We start from the raw sequence: 20,492 nt of genomic DNA on the forward strand, positions 1-20,492 counted from the left end.
CAAGTGCTGGCCTCAGGCTCTGCGTGAGGCACCTCCTGCCTCCCCTCCAGAGCTGCACAGACAGACAGACAGACAGACCCCAGCACCAGGCCCTGCCACCTCTCGCAGCGACAGGCACAGCATCCTGCTGACCCAAGGGATAAGGATGGGATTTCCATCACTGTGGTCTTGTGACCCCATCCATCCGTGGCACAGAAACGCTGGGTCCATGGGGGACAGGCACATGTCCAGTGGTCCTAATCCTTGGTGGCCTGGGGATGAGTTTCTGAGGGGTCACCAAGGGGAATGGGGAAAGGCACTGGGTGGTGAACGCGGGTACCGCAGGATGCTCTGGGGATGCGGCGACGCCAGCACAGGGCCGCAGCCACCAACAGCCCCTTCCAAGAGGAGCATCTCTGGGGGAGCGGGGGGGGAATCGGGGTCCGAGGAGGGGGATGTGGGGCTGGAGCTTCACGTGCGGGCGCGGGGGGTGCGGGTCCGGCGCGAGCGGCGCGTGGGGGAGGACGAGCCCACGAACTCGAACTGCTTCTGGCGCTCAGCATTGGGGAAGGGCAACTGCCCCCGGTAGAGACGCTTGATGAAGTGAGCCTCGCGCTGGTTCTGCCGGCTGCGGGACGCCTGGCGCGGCCGGCCCCGGCGCGTGAACGCCATGAACCAGCCCTCGTGGCGCACGTTCTGGAAGGCCGTGTAGTTGTTCTCCAGCACGATCTCCGTGAAGATGCAGTCCTTGCTCTTGCCGTTAGGCTGCGGGAGGAGGAGGAGGGTGCTTAGTGCCTGCAGGGATGAGGATGGGGCCGTGGGGATGGGATGCAGGAGCCTGGGCACCATCACTGCCACCAGTGATGTGGAGAAGTGGGACTGGCAGCATCCAGAGCCATGCTCCTGCACCAGCTCAGCCTCTGATTGGGGACACTGGTGGAGCATCCCCCTCCCATCTGAGCCGTGGGGATGGGGGCATGCAGAGGGTGAGCAGGGGGGGCCCAGGACTCACTTTCCCAATGAGCTTGCCCCGCTTGCTCATGCAGATGTACTTCTCGCTCTCGGCCCCCTTGATGCGGACGCGGCTCCCGAAGGTGTCTGTCTCCACAATGAGCTTGGCTGTGAGGAAGGGGAGCAACAGGGATGTGGTACCCCCCTTGAGCTACCACCCCCACCCCCCATGCCCTTGCCTTTATCTCGCCCCCAGCATCCCTCCCAGCCCATTGGCATTGGGGCCGAGAGGATGCTGAGCCCCTGCAGCCTGGGATGCTCCCCAGCCATGATGCTAAAGAGCCTTTTGTTAAAACCCAACAGACTCAAACCGGGTGTTTGATGGAGGCGCCGGTGACGGCACCAGCCCCTTCCTCCCCCCCAGCACATCCACATTGTCACATTCAATGTGTTCTCCAGGGCCAGACTGAGTCCAGCACCCGGTGGGTTAATGATCCTCATCCTCATTGTGTCTCTGCAACACACAAGTGGCTGCAAAGGCTGGGACCTGACACTGAAACCAATGACCCGGCAGGTCCTGCGTTCCTGAGCCGGCAGGGAAGGACCTGGGAAGGTGGGAATGGTCCTTGCTGGTCATCAGGCTTTGAAACACCTTTCCCAAAGCTTTCAGATGCTTCTGTGGGGCTGTGTTAACCATCAGTGAGGTGCCAGGGCAGGAGGTGACCAGAAAACCCTATGGGGAAAGGTGGTGGGCTCTGAGTGACGGTTATGGTTGGACTTGATGAACTTAAAGGTCTTTTCCAACTGAGTTGATTCGATGGTTCTGGGTGGGCTCTGCCCATGCTGCCCTCCACGTGTGGATATTTAGGAGGCTGATGCCAGGATCGGGTGATTCTCCACCAGGAAAAATCCATCTTATGGTGGGGAGAGATTAGAAAGCAAAAGCACTGAATATGGAGCTTATAAACACTGTATGGGACCGGAGGAACGCCTCAGTTGGGATACTTGGAGGTCAGGGCTGGCTGGTTCAGAGCTGTGCATGCACGGGGGTTCCCTGGGGGGGTATGAGGAGCAATCCAACCCCCCCACGTGTTCCCAGCCCTTCCATGGTGCTCACCAAACTTGTTGCCGTCCTCGGCGGTGGCGGTGATGCGCTTGCCGGTGACCTGGACGTGCTTGCCGCTGGTCCGGCTGTAGAGCTGGTACTCCCTGACCTGGCGGCGGCTCAGCTGGTCGCTCACAGCACCCTGGTCCCTCACGTACTGGTTAAAATTAGGAGACGGTTGATTCTGCCCCTTTGTTTCCAAGGGAAAAACAAAATCAATTTGCTTTGGAGAGCGGATGCGAGGGGCGGGAGGCACCGGGACACAGGGATGGACCCATCACTGCGGGTGAGGGACAGCTCCGGCCATCGTGGCCTTGGAGCAGTGACCGCGGCACTGGGAAGATGCTTTGGACCCCAGGGCGATGGGCACAGAGCACAGGGAGAGGCAGAGACCTCGTGTCGCATCCCGTGGATGAGGAGGATGCTGAGGCTCACGGGGAAGGATGCGCTCCTGATGTGCTCCCTCGCACTGGGGCTGAGCTGCTGCTCCCGGCCATGTCATAGGAGCTGGAATGGTTTGGGTTGGAAGGGATCTTAAAGCTCATCCAGTCCCTAACCCCTGCCATGGGCACTCAGCAGCATCTCCTGCTCCGACAGCACCCGCTGCTCCCAGGCAGGCACTGAGGACAGGCTGGGATGCAAGAGCTTGTGGCTCCCTCATTGGGATTGAGATCCACCCAAAGCCTTGGGGCAGCCAAGCCAAGGAACATCAACCCCAGCCTGAGAACCAGCTCCTAAAGGGCTCTGGGCAGGCGATGGATCCCGGGGGGAACATTTCCTGCTGCTTCTCCTGGAGCTCATCCCATGGGGAGTATTTGGGGTCTGGCTGCCCAGTTTGGGGTACACAGCATCCCTTGGGTGCATGGATCTGGTGCCCTGCATCCCAGTGCTGCAGCATCCCTGCACTGGGCAGGGGGATCCAGCCCTGGCTCCCCTCACAGTGGGGAGCAGAGGGATGGGGGACACTGCCTGACCCCCCCCCCCCCCCATCACCACCTTTGTGTGTGCCTGGGGACTCATTTCCTGCCAGGATCTACATTAAAGCCTTTGGGGCTGGTCAAGGAGGTGGGCTGGGGCTGGGGCGGGGGGGGGGGGGGGGGGGGGGGGGCTCCATCAAAGGCAGCTCCTTCCCATCTTGTTTCCAAAGGAATAGGAGTGTTCACCTCGGGAAAGAGAAGGCAAACAGAAAAGAAAGAGGGTCCCGAGTGTGTGTTAGAGCTGCTGGGGGGGTTGTTCGGGCTCTGGAGCAGAGGCTGCTCATATGGAACAGTGCATTTTAATAGCTGCTGATTTCTAAAGCACACAAAAAGGGATGGTGCAGCCTAAGGGGGGAAAGGAGGGGGGGTGTCAAAGCTCACACCACCCACTGCTGGGGGGCCAACCCCTGCTCTGCCCCATTAACCCCCTCGGCAGCAGCTCAGCACCAGCCAGGGCACAGCCTGGCCCTGGAGGCTCAAGGCTGATGGACTTGGCACATCCTGCCCCAAACAAGGATTTGCCTTGGGAGAGCTTCCCCATTGACCTCATCCCAGCCCCTGGATGATGGGAAATGGGACAGCTTCAGGCTCTGGATACCCCCATGTCAACCCACTGCAGCCCAGAGGCCAGGCTGATGGGCACAACCAGCCCCACCGGGGATACAACAGCATCCCTCCCCTGCCTGGAGCCGGGACCCACTTGGGGTGGGCATGCAGTGGGAAAACCACCCACCAAAGCCAAGGCCATGCCAAAGGAATGTCCCCATTCCCCAAGGGTTAGCTGAGGGCATGGCAGAGCTGGTGCCTTCACCCGGCCCGGCGCTGCGGTGAGCCATGGGGTTAGTACAACATCCACCTACCTGCGTCTGACAGGAGAACATGAGGAGCTGGAAACATCTGCGACAAAGAGAGAGGGAGAGAACAGGGCACTTGGCTCGGGTCAGTTGTTCTCTCTTTTCTCCCCCCTTCCCACCATAAGGAATTGCTGTGGTCAAGGACAAACTCCCGTTAGACCCGGGTCGCAGAGGACTGCGACGGCAGCGCAGGGCTTACATGGAGAGGTTCTGCAGGCTGATGGGCTGCATGGTGCTGCTCCAAGCCCCCCGGGCACGGCATGAAACGCTGTCCGCAAGCCTCAGAGCCTCCCTCCCCGCCGGCGCATCCCCAGGACGCAGCCGGTCCCCTCCTTCCTCCGGCGGCCGAGGACAGAGCCGGGTGAGAGCCGGGCACCAGCGGAGCAGCAGCGGGGATGGAGCATGGGGCAGGAGCTGAAGCCGGGTCCTCTCCTCCTCCAGCCCCGGGGCGTCCTACACCTCGGGGGCATCCAGATCCGTCCTGTCCCCTTCGTCCCAACCCCATCAGCGGCCCGGCCCCGGCTTAGTCCCTGGTTCGCATCTCCCTGCGGCAGAGCTAACGGGAGAAGCGGCTGCGGGCAGGGCAGGGCTGCCCACGGTCAAGGGTGGGCTCCATGGAGCTGCCAGCGCCCTCCTGCTCCCTGCACCAAGGGGCAGCCTTTAAAGGTGGGGAGAGCCCATGCGAAGAGGGGCCGGGCCTGCCCCGGGAGGCAGCAGCTCGGGAGTGGGAAGGAGGATCAGGAGGATCCCACCTCGCAGGGGTCAGGGGGGAGGAGGGGACAGGGTAGGAGTGTCCCCATGGCCGGGGGTGGCAAAGCCCCCGTCTCACCCCACAGATGGGGAGATGCTGGGTTTGGGATGCGGTGGGGTACAGGGATGGTACCGGCCCCTGCTGCAGGGAGAGATGCTCTGGCACTGAGGATGCCTCTCCTCAACTTCCTCCCCCCAAGGTGCCAAGCATTTAACCAGCTGGTTTAGTGCGAGGGCTCTGGGGACCCCATTGCCTCCCACAGCTCCCCCCTTCCTGCTCTCACCCCATCAGGTATCATCTCCCCACGAGGAGCAGGGGCTAAGCACGCTCCACACTCCATTTGCTGGGTCAGGGAGGTGCAAAGTGCATTATAAATGGTGCCTTGGGGGGTAAAACAGTCCATGGGGTGGCCCTTAGGGGGTACATGAGGAGTTTAGTGCAGACACCGCTTGCCCCCACGCTCGTGCCTCAGTTTTCCCATCAGCGCAAAGCCGGGCATTGGGGCCCATGGGAAAGGATGGTGGGGATCAGCAGGACACCCATCTGCAGGAGGCTGGGGGGCCTGATTCAGCGCTAAAGACCCCAATTAGACCTCCCCTGCTGCCTTCTCACCACCTGGGCCTGGAATCCATCCCAAAGCACAGCCTGTGGCTCCATAACCACAACCGCAGCATCCCCAAACTCAGGGGTCCGCATGGGGACGTGCAACCCCCCCAGTCCCGGGGCTCAGCATCCCCTGGGGGGCACAGGGCAGGGCCGGGGCTCAGCACCTCCAGCCATGGGGATGATGGATGGCCACGGAGCCGTCATCACCCCTGACGTGCCCCCCCCCGGGCTGGGGCAGGGGTCCTGCGGAGCTGTCAGCACAGCAGCAGGGGGGGGCCTGTGCAAGCAGCCCCTGCAGGGCGAGGGAAGGCTGAAGGGATGAAGGGACAGGGCAAGCGGTGCCTGTCACAGCCTCCTGTGTGTGGCCTCAGAGGCCAGAGCCCATGGGGACCAGGCCCTCACCCCCTCCCCATCCCAGCAGCTCAAAGGGGCAGACCCAGCACCACATCCCCCCCACACCTGGAGCAGACCAAAGCCTTTGTGGTGGCTCAGCTCCTCTCTCGGAGCCAATCTGGGAGCCAGCAGCCCCCCCGGACCCTCCACCAATACCTGCTGCCTCCGGCCCACGCCAGGTCAATGGGTTATAATCATCTCCCTGCTGCTCTGTAATCCCCTTTTGTCTCCTATTCATAAGCACCGCTTGTAGCCCTGCACAGGACAGGGGTAGGGGGGCTGCTGCCGGCCCCCAGCCCCAGGGGAAGGATGCTCCAGGGTGGGCAGCAGGCACAGAGCTCCTTGAAGGCCCTGGCAGGATGGAGGCTGCTCCCATGGCTCCCACAGCCCCCCCGTCCTCAGCACGGAGCCAGCACCACGGAACAGCCTTTGCTGGGCAAGGGCAGCCCCAAAGCCGCAGGGCTCAGGGCTCCTCTGCAGCTGGAAGGGAAGGAGAAGTGAGTCCCATGCGAGTCCCTGACCCTGCTTTAGGGCTGGGGAGGATCCAGCCCCTCTCAAACAGGGGCACACCCGGGTCCCCTCCCAGCCCTGCAGGGACCCTCACACCCACCCCACTGCCCCACACCCGGTACCTGGGTGGGCTCTGCCCCAGCTCCTGCTGCCGGTTTCCTGCCCCGGCCGGATGGGGCTGAGCGTGGGAGCGGGGGCCCCAAAGAGCCCCCAGCTTTGCATTTCCCCCCTCACATCACCCCCTTTCCTTCCCAGCTGTGGGCAATGAGCATTAACCCCATGGTGCCAAGAAACACCGCAGCCAGCTCCTATTTTGCCAGGAAAGGAATCCTCAGGGAGCTGTTATTCCTGCCTGGGAGAGAAGGGGGGGGCTGGGATTAGGGGTGTGGGGTCCCTGCTCATGGCACATGGGGCAGAGCAGCGACCTCAGGTTGGGAGTACAGGGAAAGGGGGAGCAGCCCCAGTGATGCTGCTGATGCTCAGCTCAGATCACAGGCACGGGCCTGCCTGCATTGATGCTGTCTGTAAGGGACATGAAGCTGCTCACTGGGGACCCCCACACTGAGGGACCCCCAACCGCTCACCCCCAGAAGCCAGCTCTGAGTTAGAGAACTCACCCTCAGTTACTACAATGCAATTACTGACCCAAGTGCAGCATCTAAACACAGCAGCAGCCCCAACCAAGGCAGCTTATACAGGCAGAGGGCCTCAATCAATCAATCAATCAATCAATCAGCCAATCAATCAATCAATCAGCCAATGAGCACCCTTCACATCTTAACAGCACCCACCCTTGGGGTCAATCAGACCCCTCATGAGTGTGTGAACCCCTTGGCATGTCACAGGTCACCGTGTCCTTCTGTGGGCCACCTAGTCCTGCAGCATCTGCCATGCACCTCCTGCACTGATGCTGCTCTGGACCACCGGGTCCTGCCCACCCCACACGTTCCCCCGTGTCCGTCCCCCCGTGTCCGTCCCCTCGGTGCCGCGTCCCGGTGGCCCCACGGGCGCACGCGCGGGGGGGCGGAGCCTCTTTCGTCAGCGCTGTCAATGGCGGCGGCGGGACTGGTGGGTCCGGGTGGCCGTCGGGGGGTCCCGGTCCGCCCCGTCCGCTCCCTCAGCAGCTTCTCCCCACGCAGGGACCCGGCGAGGCTGCCGCGGCCGCTCAGGCTCTGTCGCTGCCGGCCGAGGCCTTCGGCAATGATGTGAGTGCGGGGATGGAGCGGGGGTCCCAGCCGGGGGGGTCCCAGCCCGGGGGGTCCCATCCGGGGGATCCCAGCCCGGGGGGTCCCTACTGTAGGAGCTGCCTGAGCTCCAGGAGAACGCCCCAGTCCTGGGGGTCCCCGGCGTCGGGGGCTCAGAGCGTTGGGGGATGCGGATCCGCAGCATCGCCCATGAGCGCCCGACCCTGGGGGTGTCTCCCCCCCCATTACCCCCAAACTGCCCCCAGCCTGCACCCCCCGGGGCCCAGCCCTGCCTGACCCCGCTCCTGCTCCGCAGCCCCGCGTGGAGCTGGCCTGGGCCATCAAAGCCCATCAGCACGCCGAGATCTACTTCAATGTGAGTGCCGGCGGTGGGGGGGGGCTCAGAGGGGCGCGGGGGGGCTCAGAGGGGCACCGGGGGGGGGCCGCCGTTAACCCGGGGCCGTCTCTGCGCAGCTCATCTCCTCCGTCGACCCCAAGTTCCTGAACCTGACCAAGGTCGATGACCAAATCTACAGCGAGTTCAGGGCCACCTTCAGGGACCTGCGGGTGGAGGTGCTGGACCCCGAGGAGCTCAAGTCGGAGCCTGCCAAGGAGGTGCTGGGGCAGTGGGGGGGACACCCGGGTCCTGCCCCCCCCGGTGTGACCCGGGCCCTGCTCCTCCCCAGAAGTGGCGTCCGTTCTGCCTGCGCTTCCAGGGGCTGGTGGAGGACTTCAACTACGGCACCTTGCTGCGGCTGGACTGCCGCGGCGGGTACACCGACGACAACAGCATCTTCGGTGCGCGGAGCCCCGGCCTGCGGCGGAGCCGACCCCAGCATCCCCAGCGCTCCAAGCTCTTCCTCTCTCCTCCCGCAGCCACCAGGATCCAGTTCTTCGCCATCGAGATCGCTCGGAACAGGGAGGGATGGAACAGCGCTGTCTACAGCAGGGCCAGGGAGCCGGCGGCTCAGGAGGAGGCCTCGGGGTGAGGATGGGAGCTCCAGGAGGGGCAGGAAGCTCGTGGCCTGGCCGGGGCCGGGCAGGGCTGCACCCGCCCCATCCCAGGCTGTAAATAAACGTTTTTACACTGAAGGAATTCCCTGTGCTCAGCTGTGGGATGCGCTGGGATTCCGGGTGGGTCACACCCCGAATGGGCCGTGTTGGACGGGGCCTGCATCTCAGCACCCTCCCAGGGAAGAGCTTCTGCCTAAGAGCTCAGCTCAGTCTCCCCTTGGGCAGGTTCAAGCCATTCCCCTTGGCCTGTCCCTACAGGCCCTTGTCCCAAGCCCCTCTCCAGCTTTCCTGCAGCCCCTTTAGGCACTGGAGCTGCTCTCAGGTCTCCCCTTCAGGAGCCTTCTCCAGGCTGCCCCAGCCCAGCTCCAGAGCAGAGCTGCTCCAGCCCCTCTCCCTCAGCCTGTGCTTGAGCGTGCCCCAGGACCTTGCCCTTTGCCTCGGCTCCATCTCCCCCCGCAGCCTCGGCTGAGTCAGACCCAGACCCTGCTCAGTAGAAACCATTGAAATTTTATTTGCAGTCACAATGCTTACACTGTATGCAGCAAACACCCTTACAAGTCAACCAGCAATCTGCTCACGCGGAAAGGACCCAACACACAGGCGCCAGAGGGAAGAAAACGGGGACAGAAACAAAACTAAGGAAATAAAATAAACTGAGGAGAAGGTGGTGCCTGGGCAGAGAAACGAGAGCCCCAAGGACCGAGGGTGGGAAGAGCTGAGCAAGGGGATGCACACGACTAGCAGCAACAATAGTGGAAAAAGTACAAGGCAAACAGGTTCCCTCCCCCGTTGCTTTCCTCCAGAAGTGGGTTTGAGATCCAGAACACATTGTGGTGGCTTCCAAAGAAAACGGAATCGTTCCCGAGGGGGGGATACTTCATGCGAGGCAAAACCTTGTTATTAAGAACCCTCCTCCGTGTGCTGCGGGCCCCGGGAGCATCCCCCTGTGCTCCTGCTCGGCCCAGGGGGGAGAAAAGACACCCTAAAAGCCAAAAGAAAGGGGGAGCGGAGGGAGGCGAGGGCCCTGGGAGCAGGGTGACGAGGGGACAGTGCCTACTGCTGCGACAGCGGGGGGACAGGAGACACCCATGAGCAAGCACGAATGAGAGAGCACGCGCCATGGCTTAGAGTTCCTAATAACAAGGGCAGGAGGGGGGGGAGTTGTGATTTCAAGGGGCTTAATAAGAAAAAATATACATTTTGGAATTTTACAATGCCTTTTTTTTTGCCTTTTTTTCCTTTTTTTCCTCGGTTTTTGTGTTGTTTTTGTGTGGTTTTTTTCGTTTCTCTCTACACTGTCACTAAATAGATCTCTGCACTTTCACACAGCCACCCCTCGCCCAGTAAAGCTTCAGGCCACGCTCTCCTCACTCACACCCTCCCGCAGCACCGGTGCACCAGGACTGTAAAAATGCCCAATCACACCTTTTTTGCCTGTTTTTTTTTCCTTTTTTTTTATTTTTTTTTCCTTTTTTTTTTCTTTTTTTTAAACTGAGTCAATATAAACCTTGTTCAAAATGTTATGAAAAAATGTACATGTTTTATACAAGGCAGACTGCAGCAGAGCGCTGGCGTTCCACGCAGACATTCGGGCTGGGAGACGTTGGATTCTTGCACTTGGCTTTATGCCCTTCCACCCCCTTCCCATGGAAACAGAAGCACCCTGCCCCGTGAGCTCAACAACCCCTCCTGTTCCCTCCTCCCCTGGGATGTGGAGTATGGGTGGGCCGCAATCCAGCCCTGGGGGAAGAGCAGGGATTTAGAAACGCCCTCTTTTCTTTCCATCGGAAATGGTTACCCCTCTGGGCCAGGCCAAAGAGATGCTGCTCTGTACAGGGGGCCTGGAGACGTCAGCTCATCATGTCGTTGCTGTTGACGCCGTAGGTGGAGTTCTTCATGGAGTCGTTCACCTCTCGCCTGAACGCCGACAGGTTTTGTGTGAACCTGGGGCAGAGAGGAGGGTGTCAGCAGAGCCATCGTGGTGCTGCTCCTCAGGAGAGCTCTGCCTCGTACTCACCTGTCCCTGTTCTTGGTCAGCAGGTTGCGTTCGATGCCCTCCATGAGGTTCTCAAAGCACAGGTGCATCGCCTGCTGCTTCTCCGGGGGCTGGCTGTTCACGATGCTGTTCCTCAGGTCTGAGAAGTACTGGGCAGGACAAGAGAAGGATGGGTTAATTCCCAGAGGAAGGAAATGTGTTAGAGCTCCTCAGGTGACTCCTGGTGCCCTCAGCAAAGCTGCCAGGATTGCTCAGTGCCAAGGGCTGACACCCTTCCCTCAACACACAACCCGGCTGCCCCAGCCCCTCTCTGACATGGCTCTGCTCCCTCCAGCCTCACCCAAGCCCTCAAGCTCCTCCAGCCCTGCTGGGAGCCTGGTGGGATGTTTTACCTTCTCATTGAGCAGTATCAAGCCAAGCAGAGGCCGCGACATTGACCACTGGTTCCTGCAGTCCTCAAAGATGATGATGTTCAGCACTGTTGACAGCATCTGGAAGAAGGAAAGTGAGGGTTTAAATCCAGCCCTTCCATCCCAGTTTTCCTCCTCACAGCACTGTGCAGTTCAGGAGCAATGATTCGCCCTTGATGCTCCCAGCATTGGAGCTCTCAGCACTGTGGGACAGGATGAGGACCTGGAATCCCCATCAAAAGGTGCAGACCTTTCACTGAAAGCACCTGGAGGAGGTGCTGAAGGCTGGCAGGCCATTTAACTCCAGGGGAATTGTCTCAGCTTCACTTAAGGCAATGAAGTGCTTAAATGCAGGCAGCAAACGCTCTGGTGCCCTGGGGAGGTTCCTCCAGTCCAGCCAGAACTTTAAGGTCTGTTCCAGCCTTGCCCAGCACAGGGATCTGCTGGTACCTGCCCTGCTCTGAGTGCACAGGTACCACTGAGCTGTGCCAGGGATTTAAACAAACCCTGGCTCACATTTGTTAAAGCACACATGATCTCTGGTTGAAGGTACATTTCACAGCTCCATTCCTGTCAACCACCAGCACTTTCTGTAACTCTGTTTCCCTTAAAAAAACAACAGGCAAAAGCTCATTTTTGGCTACTTCCTTTTATATCTGAAATGAAAAAATGGTGTTCCTTGCACAAGGGAGCACAGCCCTGAAGGATGGCACTGAATCAGACCTACCAGAAGATGAATACATAGAAAAGGTGCAATACTAGCAAAAACCAACACCTTTCTGCTCCAGAAAAGCCTGGGGGTGTAGAGCAGGGGTCATGCAGCCCCCACATTACATCATGCTAAGGCAACTCAAGGAGCTTCCTGTGCCGTGTCACAACAAGGCCCAACACCAACCAGGTCTTTACCTGCTGAATCATCTCCGGGTGCTGCTGCATGATGTGCAGGAAGCGGTCGCTCTCCTGGGTCAGAGGTGTGCTCCTCTTCTTGGTGCTGCGAGAGAGTTGCTTGAAGAGATAGGTGACAATGTGGTCCAAACAGGAGCAGCAGCCTGTGCAAACCATGGTGTCTGCAAGGGCAGGAAAACAGGGAGGGGTTGGGGCACTGCCAGCATCTTCCCTCGCTCAGATGCATTGGGTGGACTCCCAGGGAAACATCACCACTCATCTGGCTCCTTCTACGGGCTTTGCAAGCAAGAACCTAACCCTAAACAGGTCAGCAACTTCCTCACTGCTGCATCTTCTGATGTATTTATATATTCTTCACTGATATTCTAGTGGAAGGTGTCCTTGCCCATGGCAGGGGATTGGAACTGGATGAGCTTTAGGGTCCCTTCCAACACAACCCATTCTGTGATTCTATGATATTAACTATCTCTAATATTCCAGCTTTAACAGAGGTGAAACTCCTCCACCCATTCACAAGGTATGTCTTGACTTACCTGTTAGCCTGAAATCCTAGCAGATATATGAAATGCATTCAAAGCAATCCAAAATATTTCCCCACCTCCAAATCAAAGCCCTAAGAGCACTACAGAGAGCAGTAGTTACCTAGTGCAGTGAGACCTTCTGAAATGGAAGAGAGAATGTACATGATCACATGAGGCTCCAGACTGGCTATAAAGTTCATGTGGTCCTGGGTAAGAACTTCCAGCAAGGAATAGTATGACTGGCTGAGCTTGGGATAATCCTGCAGAGAAAGGGAGAGAGAAAGACTTCTAAGTTCTCATCCTAGCTTGTAACCATCAGTTAAGGGGTTCTGCTAGACCCAACCCATTCATTAATCATCTGAGAACTGCTTATTGCATCTCCTGGAAAGAGAACAAACCAACCTCTCACAGCAGAACTGATGGGCCAACATGTTTTCCACCCTTCTCCACCACTATAAGCCTTTCAAACAGGCTCAACCATGGTCCAGCAGGTTCCCAACACTGTTCTATCGAAACATCTCTCCCCACTGCTCTGCTGGTTTCTAAATGGGGAGTGAGTACATGCCAATGCTGGAGATGCAGAGATAGGTCTGTCTCCCAGGTGTCCAAGCAGAGTGCCAGCCCACATCAGAATCCACATGCAGGGTGCTGTGCTCAGCAGCAGGGCCACAGACCTCTCAGAGGCCCCCACACCAGGGGCCCCATCTCCAAAGGGCAATGGTTTAGCCACTGGTACATTAAATCAAGAACATGTCAAACGCGCTCTGAGAGATGGCACCAGCTCCTCTCAGATCCTGCTATGGTAATAAGGGAGATAGGGCTTGGAAGGAGTATCTGCTGCCCTCTCTCCTCAATATTTTGCCAAGTAGAACTGTACTGATGGGGCCTCCAAGCTCTGGGGCAAAATGGGTTTCTGTATGAGGTGTGGATCAGAGCAAGACTGTAGGTGGATGCCATCAGCAAGCGGGTTATGTTTTAATTGCTGAGGCATCCAGATCTCTGCCCACAGGCAAGAACAATCCCTCACTCACAGGAAGTGTTTTACAGATGGAGGAGGAACTATTCTGCTAATTGCTGTGCTGAGCCTTGGAGTGCACCATGCTGCAGAGCTGAGCAGCAGCAGGGCTGCCTGGGGGGGGTCCTTGGCTGCTGGGGGTGTTGCAGCCTTCACACAGGACCTGCTGCTGCACATCCAGTAGCTGCAGGTTCCTCCTGGCCTCTGCCTAGAGCTGTGCTTCCAGGCAGCGGCACGAGTTCACTCCTCCCTGTGATTAAAGTATTCCTTTAGTGTGTAATCTTCCAAACCTGCCTTCCCCTGCTAATCACAGGTTCAGCTTACCAGGAGGTCACTGTGAGGGATGGAAAGCAGAAGCTTGATAAAGGTTTGCAAGGCATTGTCCAGTGCATCATCCCCGTACAGACGGAAGACCCCAAAGTTGACGTAGCTCCCGCTCAGTGCAGCCTTCAGCATAGAGAAGCAGATGGAAATCCCCTTGAGCTTCAAGGCATAGACTTGATCCTTTGGGACCTCCCCAAGCGTTAGGATACGATTTCCTGCATGAGCACAGAAGCGGACTCAGTATTTCATCCAAACCCTTTCTCCCCGAGGGAGCAGGGAAAACAAAAAGTGGAGCCATAAGGAATGACTGAGGAGTCAGCAGGAAGCATCAAAGACTCGCTCCCCCAGCCAAAGGTTAAGGAACCCGCTGCAAGTTCAGTGTGGCTCTTCCAGGAACCACAGCAGAATGCAACCGCATGTCACTCTGCTGTGCAAACAGGACAGCAGAAGGACAGGCTCACCCATGTCTCCTTGCACACTCATAAGGGGCTCAGCTGGGCTCCTGCTCCTTGCTTGCATTTTCTTCCTCCTTTTCCATGGCAAACACCCTGCCCCGCAGCTCCCCTGCCTACCCAGCACCTCAAGCAGAAGCATCTCCCTGTATCTAAGCATGCATTCAGCAAGCAGGCTGGCACTGCTCCCCAGCCCAGGCTGCCTGAGCTGGCAAGGGCCCCAGCCCTCCCTCCCCAAGCAAGCAGAGCACGCAAGGGCAGAGCAAGGCTGCCCAGGTCCCCCTGCACACTCACCATATGTAGTTATCATTTTACTCGTTTCTCGGAAGAGCAGGATGCCATTGGGTGAGGACACATCAAACTGCAGCCGTTGGGATCTAATGGAAAGACAGCAGAAATTGGGGCTTAAACACACCTGAGAGTAAACCCAAAGCTAACGCTGGAGCACCTTCACGTGCTGCTGTCTGCTGGGGCACCCTCCTCCCAGTGATGCTCCCCAGTGTTCCAACAAGGACTTTGGACAAGGGCCTGCAGGGACAGGCCAAGGGGAATGGCTTGAACCTGCCCGAGGGGAGACAGAGATGAGCTCTTGGGCAGAAGCTCTTCCCTGTGAAGGTGCTGAGGCGCTGGCACAGGGTGCCCAGAGAAGCTGTGGCTGCCCCATCCCTGGCAGTGCTCAAGGCCAGGTTGGACACAGGGGCTTGGAGCAGCTGCTCCAGTGGCAGGGGTTGGAGCTGGATGAGCTTTAAGGACCCTTCTAAGGCAAACCACTCCAGGATTCCTTGATTCTATGAAAATGCCCTGGTCTGGGAGAGAATCCTGCTGCTCATTACCAAAGCCAGAGAGGACACAAGCACTGAGGGACAGAGCAGCTCTGCTGTCACAGAAGAAAGGGCCTGTATTTCACAGACATTAGGAATATTCCGAGCTGGAGGCTGGAATCCTGTCTTGGCAATAGTCACTTGGCTACTGTACACAAACACAGCCAACATCTTGGAAGCAGCACTGTAGGGCAGGCTGACTAGCTCCTATTCATAACACAACCGAGAATTCAGAGCTTGGCATTTTATCCCCTGCAGTGACTAGATCTTACAACTGAGGTTCTGCATAGTGTCCAGTTCACCTCTGAGACAAACAAGCGGATGGATTCCCACAGGATTGTCCTACTGCAAAGACACCGCTGCCCTGGGGCAGTCTCCAGGACGGACTCTCAAATGGCTGTGCCTGAACCTTGGGTCCCTTCCTCCCAGCTGTAACAACAGCCCCTTCCTCTGGCTGAAGGCCAGAGCAACGTCTTGGCGCTGCCAGCTCAGCCAGCCAGAGTGATGTGAACAGCACCAGAGGTACCTCTCTGCTGGCAACAAGAGCTGATGCTCTAAAGCAAAAGTGCTCATCTGGCTGCCAGAGAGAACAAGGCTCATTTGAAACACAGGCTTTCAAAATTAACGTGAGCTGCCTGCCTCATCTTGTACTGCTGTCCTTGGAAGCAGACACTAAAGGAATCCAGTGCTATTGATCGTGTCTCTGGTCTGAGTCATGAGATCTGAAGCGTTCGATTTTCTTCTCCGCTGACACTGAGCCAGTTTCCCCCCATCCCCTTTGCAGCCTTCAGAGCATAAATAACCCAAGTACAGAAAACACAGCGGGGCACTGACACCCCCCCAGAGGCTGAAGCAGCAGACACAGATCGCTGCCAGTTTTCAGAGGTAGCAGGTTCATACCTATTATGTACCAGCTCAGCCATCAGTTTGAGGACGGGTGTAGTGCAGGCAGGGTCATGGTACCAGAGCTCAATGGCCCGCTGCAGGATTGGCATGTAGGATGGGTAACTGCAGGGTGAAAGCTAAGGAATGCTGTGGCTTTGCTTGACGCAAAAAAAGGTCACAGTTTCTACCAGAAAGCTTATTTTTGTGTACTGCATCCGTGCCTTGTGAAGCAGCTTATGTGACGGGGTTGAACGGAGATGCTGCTTGCTGGGGTCTGCTTTATCACACAGAAAATGAGCATAATTAAAAATAGAACCTCTTCAGTGTGCTGAAGGAGTTCCAAACACACTTCTTATGCTAGGACAAACAAGAATCAGAAAGGTCTTGAATGAAAGGGAAGCCAGAACCAAAGATGTGTCAGTGCAGACAGCTGACCTTCCCCAGCCCGCCTGCTCTTTGAACAGCTATGCTCTCACCAAAAGGACAAGGATACCAACTGCTGTTGGCTTTGGTGAGCAAAAGAAGCAGCTTTTGTTGCTGCTGGGAAGCACGCATCCCATTAAAGGCCTTTGTGCTTTGCAGGTCAAATCTCTTTAGGTCCACTCGGAAAAACCCCAACAGTTCAGCTTTGAGCAGACTTCTCAGTTGACTTGGTTACAGACAGACCTATTTTAGGGCTCAGAGACAGGATACTGAGTACTATAACAAGTGAAGAGAAACCCCAGTCAGGGTTCAGCAGGGAAAACAGGACATTTGGATGCAGTCAGCCAGAGCTCTCCCCCCTCTGAGGGACATGACGACTCAAGCTTTAGGGCAACAGAAGGATACATCCACTCAAACAGCATCATGAAGCTGGTCTTGGCATTGAAGGCAAAGGCTATTCCCCTCAAGTCTCTCACCAAGCCAACCAAAGTTCTCTGCATTGCAAAAGAAAAGAGATGTTAAAACTTGACACACGTATGGATCTCTCCCTCCCTGTCTCCACCAGCCCAGCTCCTCCAATCCCAACAGGAATACAGCCTTTCTCTGCTGGATGTCAGTCCCAGGTTAGACATAGTTCTTCCTCTTCAGTGCCTATTTAACTTGAGCCAGTGCAGTGACAGTACCAGTGTTTTTCATTCCAAACAGAAGGAAAGCTGGCTTCAACTATGAGCTCCATCTGCACCAAAAGGGTACAAGGTGCACCGCTGCTTCCCCATACACTGGCAGGAAAACCCCCATCCCTCCAGCATCTACTTGTCTCAGTCGGAAGAGAGAATGGCTCTCACTCTGCATGAGTTACTTGTTCTCTCATGTCTGCCTGAACTGAAGACGTCAAAGCCCCTGAGGGAAACAGCAGGGAGAGCATGGATAACGGGGAAGGTCTGGCCCAACTTACTTTTGCCTCTTGTTCATTGAAAGTATTTGTACTGAACATCTGTGCCACAGTCTCAAAGGCAGCTGTGAGGGGAAGCATGAACTGCTCATACTGATCTTCATCTTCCCCTGAAAGAAAAAGAAAAGCAAATCAGGAAAGGGGGAGATAAGAAAGGAGGAAGCAGAGTGCACATCCTTGACCCTCACTCCTGCCTATGCTGGACCTGCAGAGCTTGAGGCAGAGACACACAGACACAGCTCTACTGATGCCAATATCCAGGTTCTAGATAAGGCTTAGAACTGCCAAATCAGGAAAGCATTGGGAATATCACAAAGGAAAAATTTCGCCCCAGTCTTGGTGCCATGTACCGGTGGACTACTCGTACTCAGCGACATGGCATCAAACCCACTCTCAAGCTTCTCTCCCCTGTTTTTTCTTATCCCATTTGGCTTTTCTCATTCCCAGCTTCCTTTCCTGAAGGAGCTCACAGCAGAGCCTGGCACCCAAACCACAGACTTTTGCTCTGGTTCCCAGAAACAGACCCCGGTACCTAAATCCACCATGAGAAGACGCCCAAGTGCAGTGTAGAATGTAGTCCGACATCTCATGTCAGTCAGGTTGGACTGATTATTAATACCCAGGAAGGAAAAGTGCTCACTCTGCAAAGGGAAGAGAAGAGATGGGTTAAAGGGGAACCACCACCTCGAATAGGCTGGATTGAGGGCTGAGGAGCCCTCATTCCCCTGGCTGATTCCCAGCTGATGCAAGGATGAGAAGCAGGGAAGCACACAGGTACCTTGCTAACCACATCTGCCAGGCATCTCGGAGAACACACCACCAGAGGGCAACAGGCACCGTGCCCTGCCCACTGGCAAAGCCAGTTCGGCTATCTGTCATCTTTCATCTTGGAACAACCCAAGACCAGATGAACAAGGAAGCTTTGCTTTGCCTCCAGAGCAGAGGAGCAATCTGCTCTCCTTACTCATGGGACCCTGTAAGCATTAAATTGCTGAAAACCCAGTTACACTGCCATTGTTCTCCATGAAGAGAGTAGCACCAGATGATGTACAGTCTGAATGCAGCTTCTGGACTAAACACAGGACATGGGACTGCCTGCAAAACATCTCCTGGCTCAAGGAATACAGTGCCTGGTGCAACCAGTCAACGCAAAGCTTCTGGATGTGGTGCTGGGACTCAGGAGATGACAGAGGTGAGTCAGAAACGTGACACTTTGCTGCTGGCTGTAGTTGTTCAGGCTGACATTCCTCATTTCAACCAGCAGCCCAGACGTGCACAATGAGTACCACCACACTGGAAGTACCCCCACAGCGGCAGTGACCAAGCCCCAAGACTGCTATCCTAAGCACTGCAAGCCATGGCACTTCTTCCAAATCAGCACTTTCAGAATGAAAGCAGGAGCAGTGAAATGCTGTTATGTTTATATATATATATATATAAAATGCTTTAGGTTGCACAAAGTGCTCACTGCCTGGCTGCAGCAGTACCAGCTGTCTCCTGCATTTCTCTCTGGAGACAGCTCTTTCAGTGGAGAGCAGAGATCCCCCACCAACACTTGGGGATCAAAGGTACCACATAAATACAGCCCCTCCAAATGGAACAAAGAGAGTTGGAACACAGCGTGTTTCCTGGATCCTGCATAGGACCCAGTAGGATGGAAGCATGTGGGAGACAGGGAAACTTCAGAAGTGAATCCAGGTGTTAAACTGAGGGGATTATCTCAGCTGCAACAGGCAGATGGAGGAGGCTGCTGTGAGACAATAAGCAGGTGGAAGGACTCACCGTGTGATTGTTCAGCATGAACTGTACAGCGCTCAGCTTCACCAGCTTTCTAACACTGCTGTATGTATATGGGGTGTTAAGGAAGCAGCAGAGTCAGCACAAAACTTCTTACAATGCTCACAAAGGCAAACCTGGAAGGGGACTTATGTCTATATTATTGAATATATTCTAGCCTCAATTCCACTTGTTTCAAGAGCAACCAAGTTGCATAAAGCTCTACTGCAGAGACCTGCAGTGACCACCTTTATTTACTCTGTCAGGAAGAACAAGTCGAAGACCATAAGACAGAGTGTAACAAATTAAGTGTGGATGGAAAGCTACAAAACAATTATGGCCCAAAGGAAGAAACCTACATTATAGCCATCCACTGCAATTGCACAGCCAGATTTACATTAGACATTAGGCACAAGCTCTTCTCTGGGAGGGTGCTGAGGCACTGGCACAGGGTGCCCAGAGAAGCTGTGGCTGCCCCATCCCTGGTAGTGCTCAAGGCCAGGTTGGACACAGGGGCTTGGAGCAGCTGCTCCAGTGGAAGGGGTCCCTGCCCGTGGCAGGGGTTGGAGCTGGAGGAGCTTTAAGGTCCCTTCCAACCCAAACCAGCCTGGGCCTCTATGAGTCCAGGTAAGACGCTGACCAAGTACTCGCGTTCTCACTCTGCTCTTCTCACTACCCAGAAGATGAGGTGGGTCAGAAATCTGTTCCAGGCAGAGTGCTCCTGTTCCAGCCGAACATCTGGGTCACTCTTCCCCCATCCTGAGGCTCAAGTGCTCTGCAGACCAAACAGCTCTTCTAAAAGGATATCCAATGGAGAGGTCATTGAGCAGCTGCAGCGTCTTGGAGGTGATGGGCTCGCACCGACCCCAGTACTTCAAGTTGGTGATGCTAGGAAAGAGGACAACAAGGATGATCAGAGGGGTTTGCTTGGCTTCCCCTTTGCTGTGTGGTGGATTCTGCAATTCAAGAGTCACCCAACATCATCAGCTCCACCCTCCACCGAGACCACAGACATCACAAGCCACAAAATATTGGTATAAAATTACTGTACTTACATTTGGTTGACTAGAAAATTATCCTTCAGATAATCTTCACTACTTGGGTCCCAAGCTACACTGGCCCATACCCAGGCCCTTGGAATTCTGTGGCACTCCAGGGCTGGTTTCTGCAGCAAGGGTAAGAGAATTCTGCGGCAGTGACTACATGCAGACGTATGCAATTCTGCACCTGCACCATCCACTGTCAGCTGCAGAATTCTAATAGCCCTTGCTCCTTCCAGGAGAGCCAGTTCACCCCCTGGGGACAATGCATCACCCCCATGCATGTAAAGATGGGGTGATGCTATAGAAGTTGAGGGGGAGCTAGTGGCTGCACCTCACCAGGCACATGGCACTGGGTGTCAGCACTGGAGCTACTGAATTGGTTCAAAAACACTAATGGAGGCTGCTGAAGCCATGACAAAAAGCCAGTGGACAGGTTTGGTCCAGAGGAGAGCTGCCAAGAACAGGCCAAATAGGTGCCTACCAGAGCAGAGGAGTTTTAAGGAAGGACCTGCCCTACCCTGGGACTGAACAGCACAGTTTGAAGGAGCAGTCCCCTCACCATTGAGCTTTCGTGGCTGGTGATTGCCAATAGTCAAGTGATAGGGCGTGAGTGCTTGAGGCTGTCCCCTCCCTGACTGTGGTTT

General features: G+C 56.3%; 3 protein-coding genes across 4 annotated transcripts in view; 1 reads left to right on the forward strand and 2 right to left on the reverse strand.

Moving 5' to 3' along the window:
• Positions 1-447: 447 nt before the first annotated feature.
• Positions 448-4,743, reverse strand: FGF17 (fibroblast growth factor 17). The gene is made up of 5 exons (XM_013127707.3): positions 4,066-4,743; positions 3,873-3,909; positions 2,048-2,192; positions 992-1,098; positions 448-744 (listed from the first exon to the last, which is right to left on the reverse strand). Exons 1-5 carry the CDS (start codon positions 4,095-4,097, stop codon positions 451-453), a joined length of 615 nt encoding a protein of 204 aa, XP_012983161.3. The 5' UTR covers positions 4,098-4,743; the 3' UTR covers positions 448-450.
• Positions 4,744-7,110: 2,367 nt separating this feature from the next.
• Positions 7,111-8,406, forward strand: PBDC1 (polysaccharide biosynthesis domain containing 1). The gene is made up of 6 exons (XM_034070480.1): positions 7,111-7,194; positions 7,266-7,331; positions 7,627-7,686; positions 7,785-7,925; positions 7,997-8,108; positions 8,187-8,406. The coding sequence occupies exons 1-6, from the start codon at positions 7,177-7,179 to the stop codon at positions 8,297-8,299; spliced, it is 510 nt and encodes a 169-aa protein (XP_033926371.1). The 5' UTR covers positions 7,111-7,176; the 3' UTR covers positions 8,300-8,406.
• A 405-nt stretch (positions 8,407-8,811) lies between these two features.
• The window catches only part of XPO7 (exportin 7), a 36,726-nt gene continuing 25,045 nt past the window's right edge, over positions 8,812-20,492 (reverse strand). The window contains exons 16-28 of one of the 2 annotated variants that reach the window (XM_034070373.1): positions 19,613-19,693; positions 18,812-18,875; positions 17,562-17,670; positions 17,033-17,139; positions 16,483-16,571; positions 15,670-15,777; positions 14,243-14,325; positions 13,497-13,711; positions 12,279-12,417; positions 11,637-11,797; positions 10,713-10,811; positions 10,342-10,469; positions 8,812-10,268 (exon numbers count right to left, since the gene is read on the reverse strand). In XM_034070373.1, the coding sequence (XP_033926264.1) occupies positions 10,175-10,268; positions 10,342-10,469; positions 10,713-10,811; positions 11,637-11,797; positions 12,279-12,417; positions 13,497-13,711; positions 14,243-14,325; positions 15,670-15,777; positions 16,483-16,571; positions 17,033-17,139; positions 17,562-17,670; positions 18,812-18,875; positions 19,613-19,693 (1,477 nt within the window). In that variant the 3' untranslated portion in view covers positions 8,812-10,174. The remainder of the gene's footprint in view (positions 10,269-10,341; positions 10,470-10,712; positions 10,812-11,636; positions 11,798-12,278; positions 12,418-13,496; positions 13,712-14,242; positions 14,326-15,669; positions 15,778-16,482; positions 16,572-17,032; positions 17,140-17,561; positions 17,671-18,811; positions 18,876-19,612; positions 19,694-20,492) is intronic. The other variant, XM_034070374.1, reaches the window with a different exon arrangement.

Source organism: Melopsittacus undulatus, chromosome 18 (assembly GCF_012275295.1).
Source record: "Melopsittacus undulatus isolate bMelUnd1 chromosome 18, bMelUnd1.mat.Z, whole genome shotgun sequence".
NCBI classification, from domain to species: domain Eukaryota; kingdom Metazoa; phylum Chordata; class Aves; order Psittaciformes; family Psittaculidae; genus Melopsittacus; species Melopsittacus undulatus.

Coding starts and splice junctions, on each gene's coding strand:
- PBDC1 (XM_034070480.1), top strand. Junction 7,687..7,784: donor ACGCCGAGATCTACTTCAAT/GTGAGTGCCGGC, acceptor GTCTCTGCGCAG/CTCATCTCCTCCGTCGACCC. Junction 8,109..8,186: donor CGACGACAACAGCATCTTCG/GTGCGCGGAGCC, acceptor CTCCTCCCGCAG/CCACCAGGATCCAGTTCTTC.
- FGF17 (XM_013127707.3), bottom strand. CDS start 4,097: ATGCAGCCCATCAGCCTGCAGAACCTCTCCAT. Junction 1,099..2,047: donor CGAGGACGGCAACAAGTTTG/GTGAGCACCATG, acceptor CCTTCCTCACAG/CCAAGCTCATTGTGGAGACA. Junction 745..991: donor GGGGCAAGCTCATTGGGAAA/GTGAGTCCTGGG, acceptor CTCCTCCCGCAG/CCTAACGGCAAGAGCAAGGA.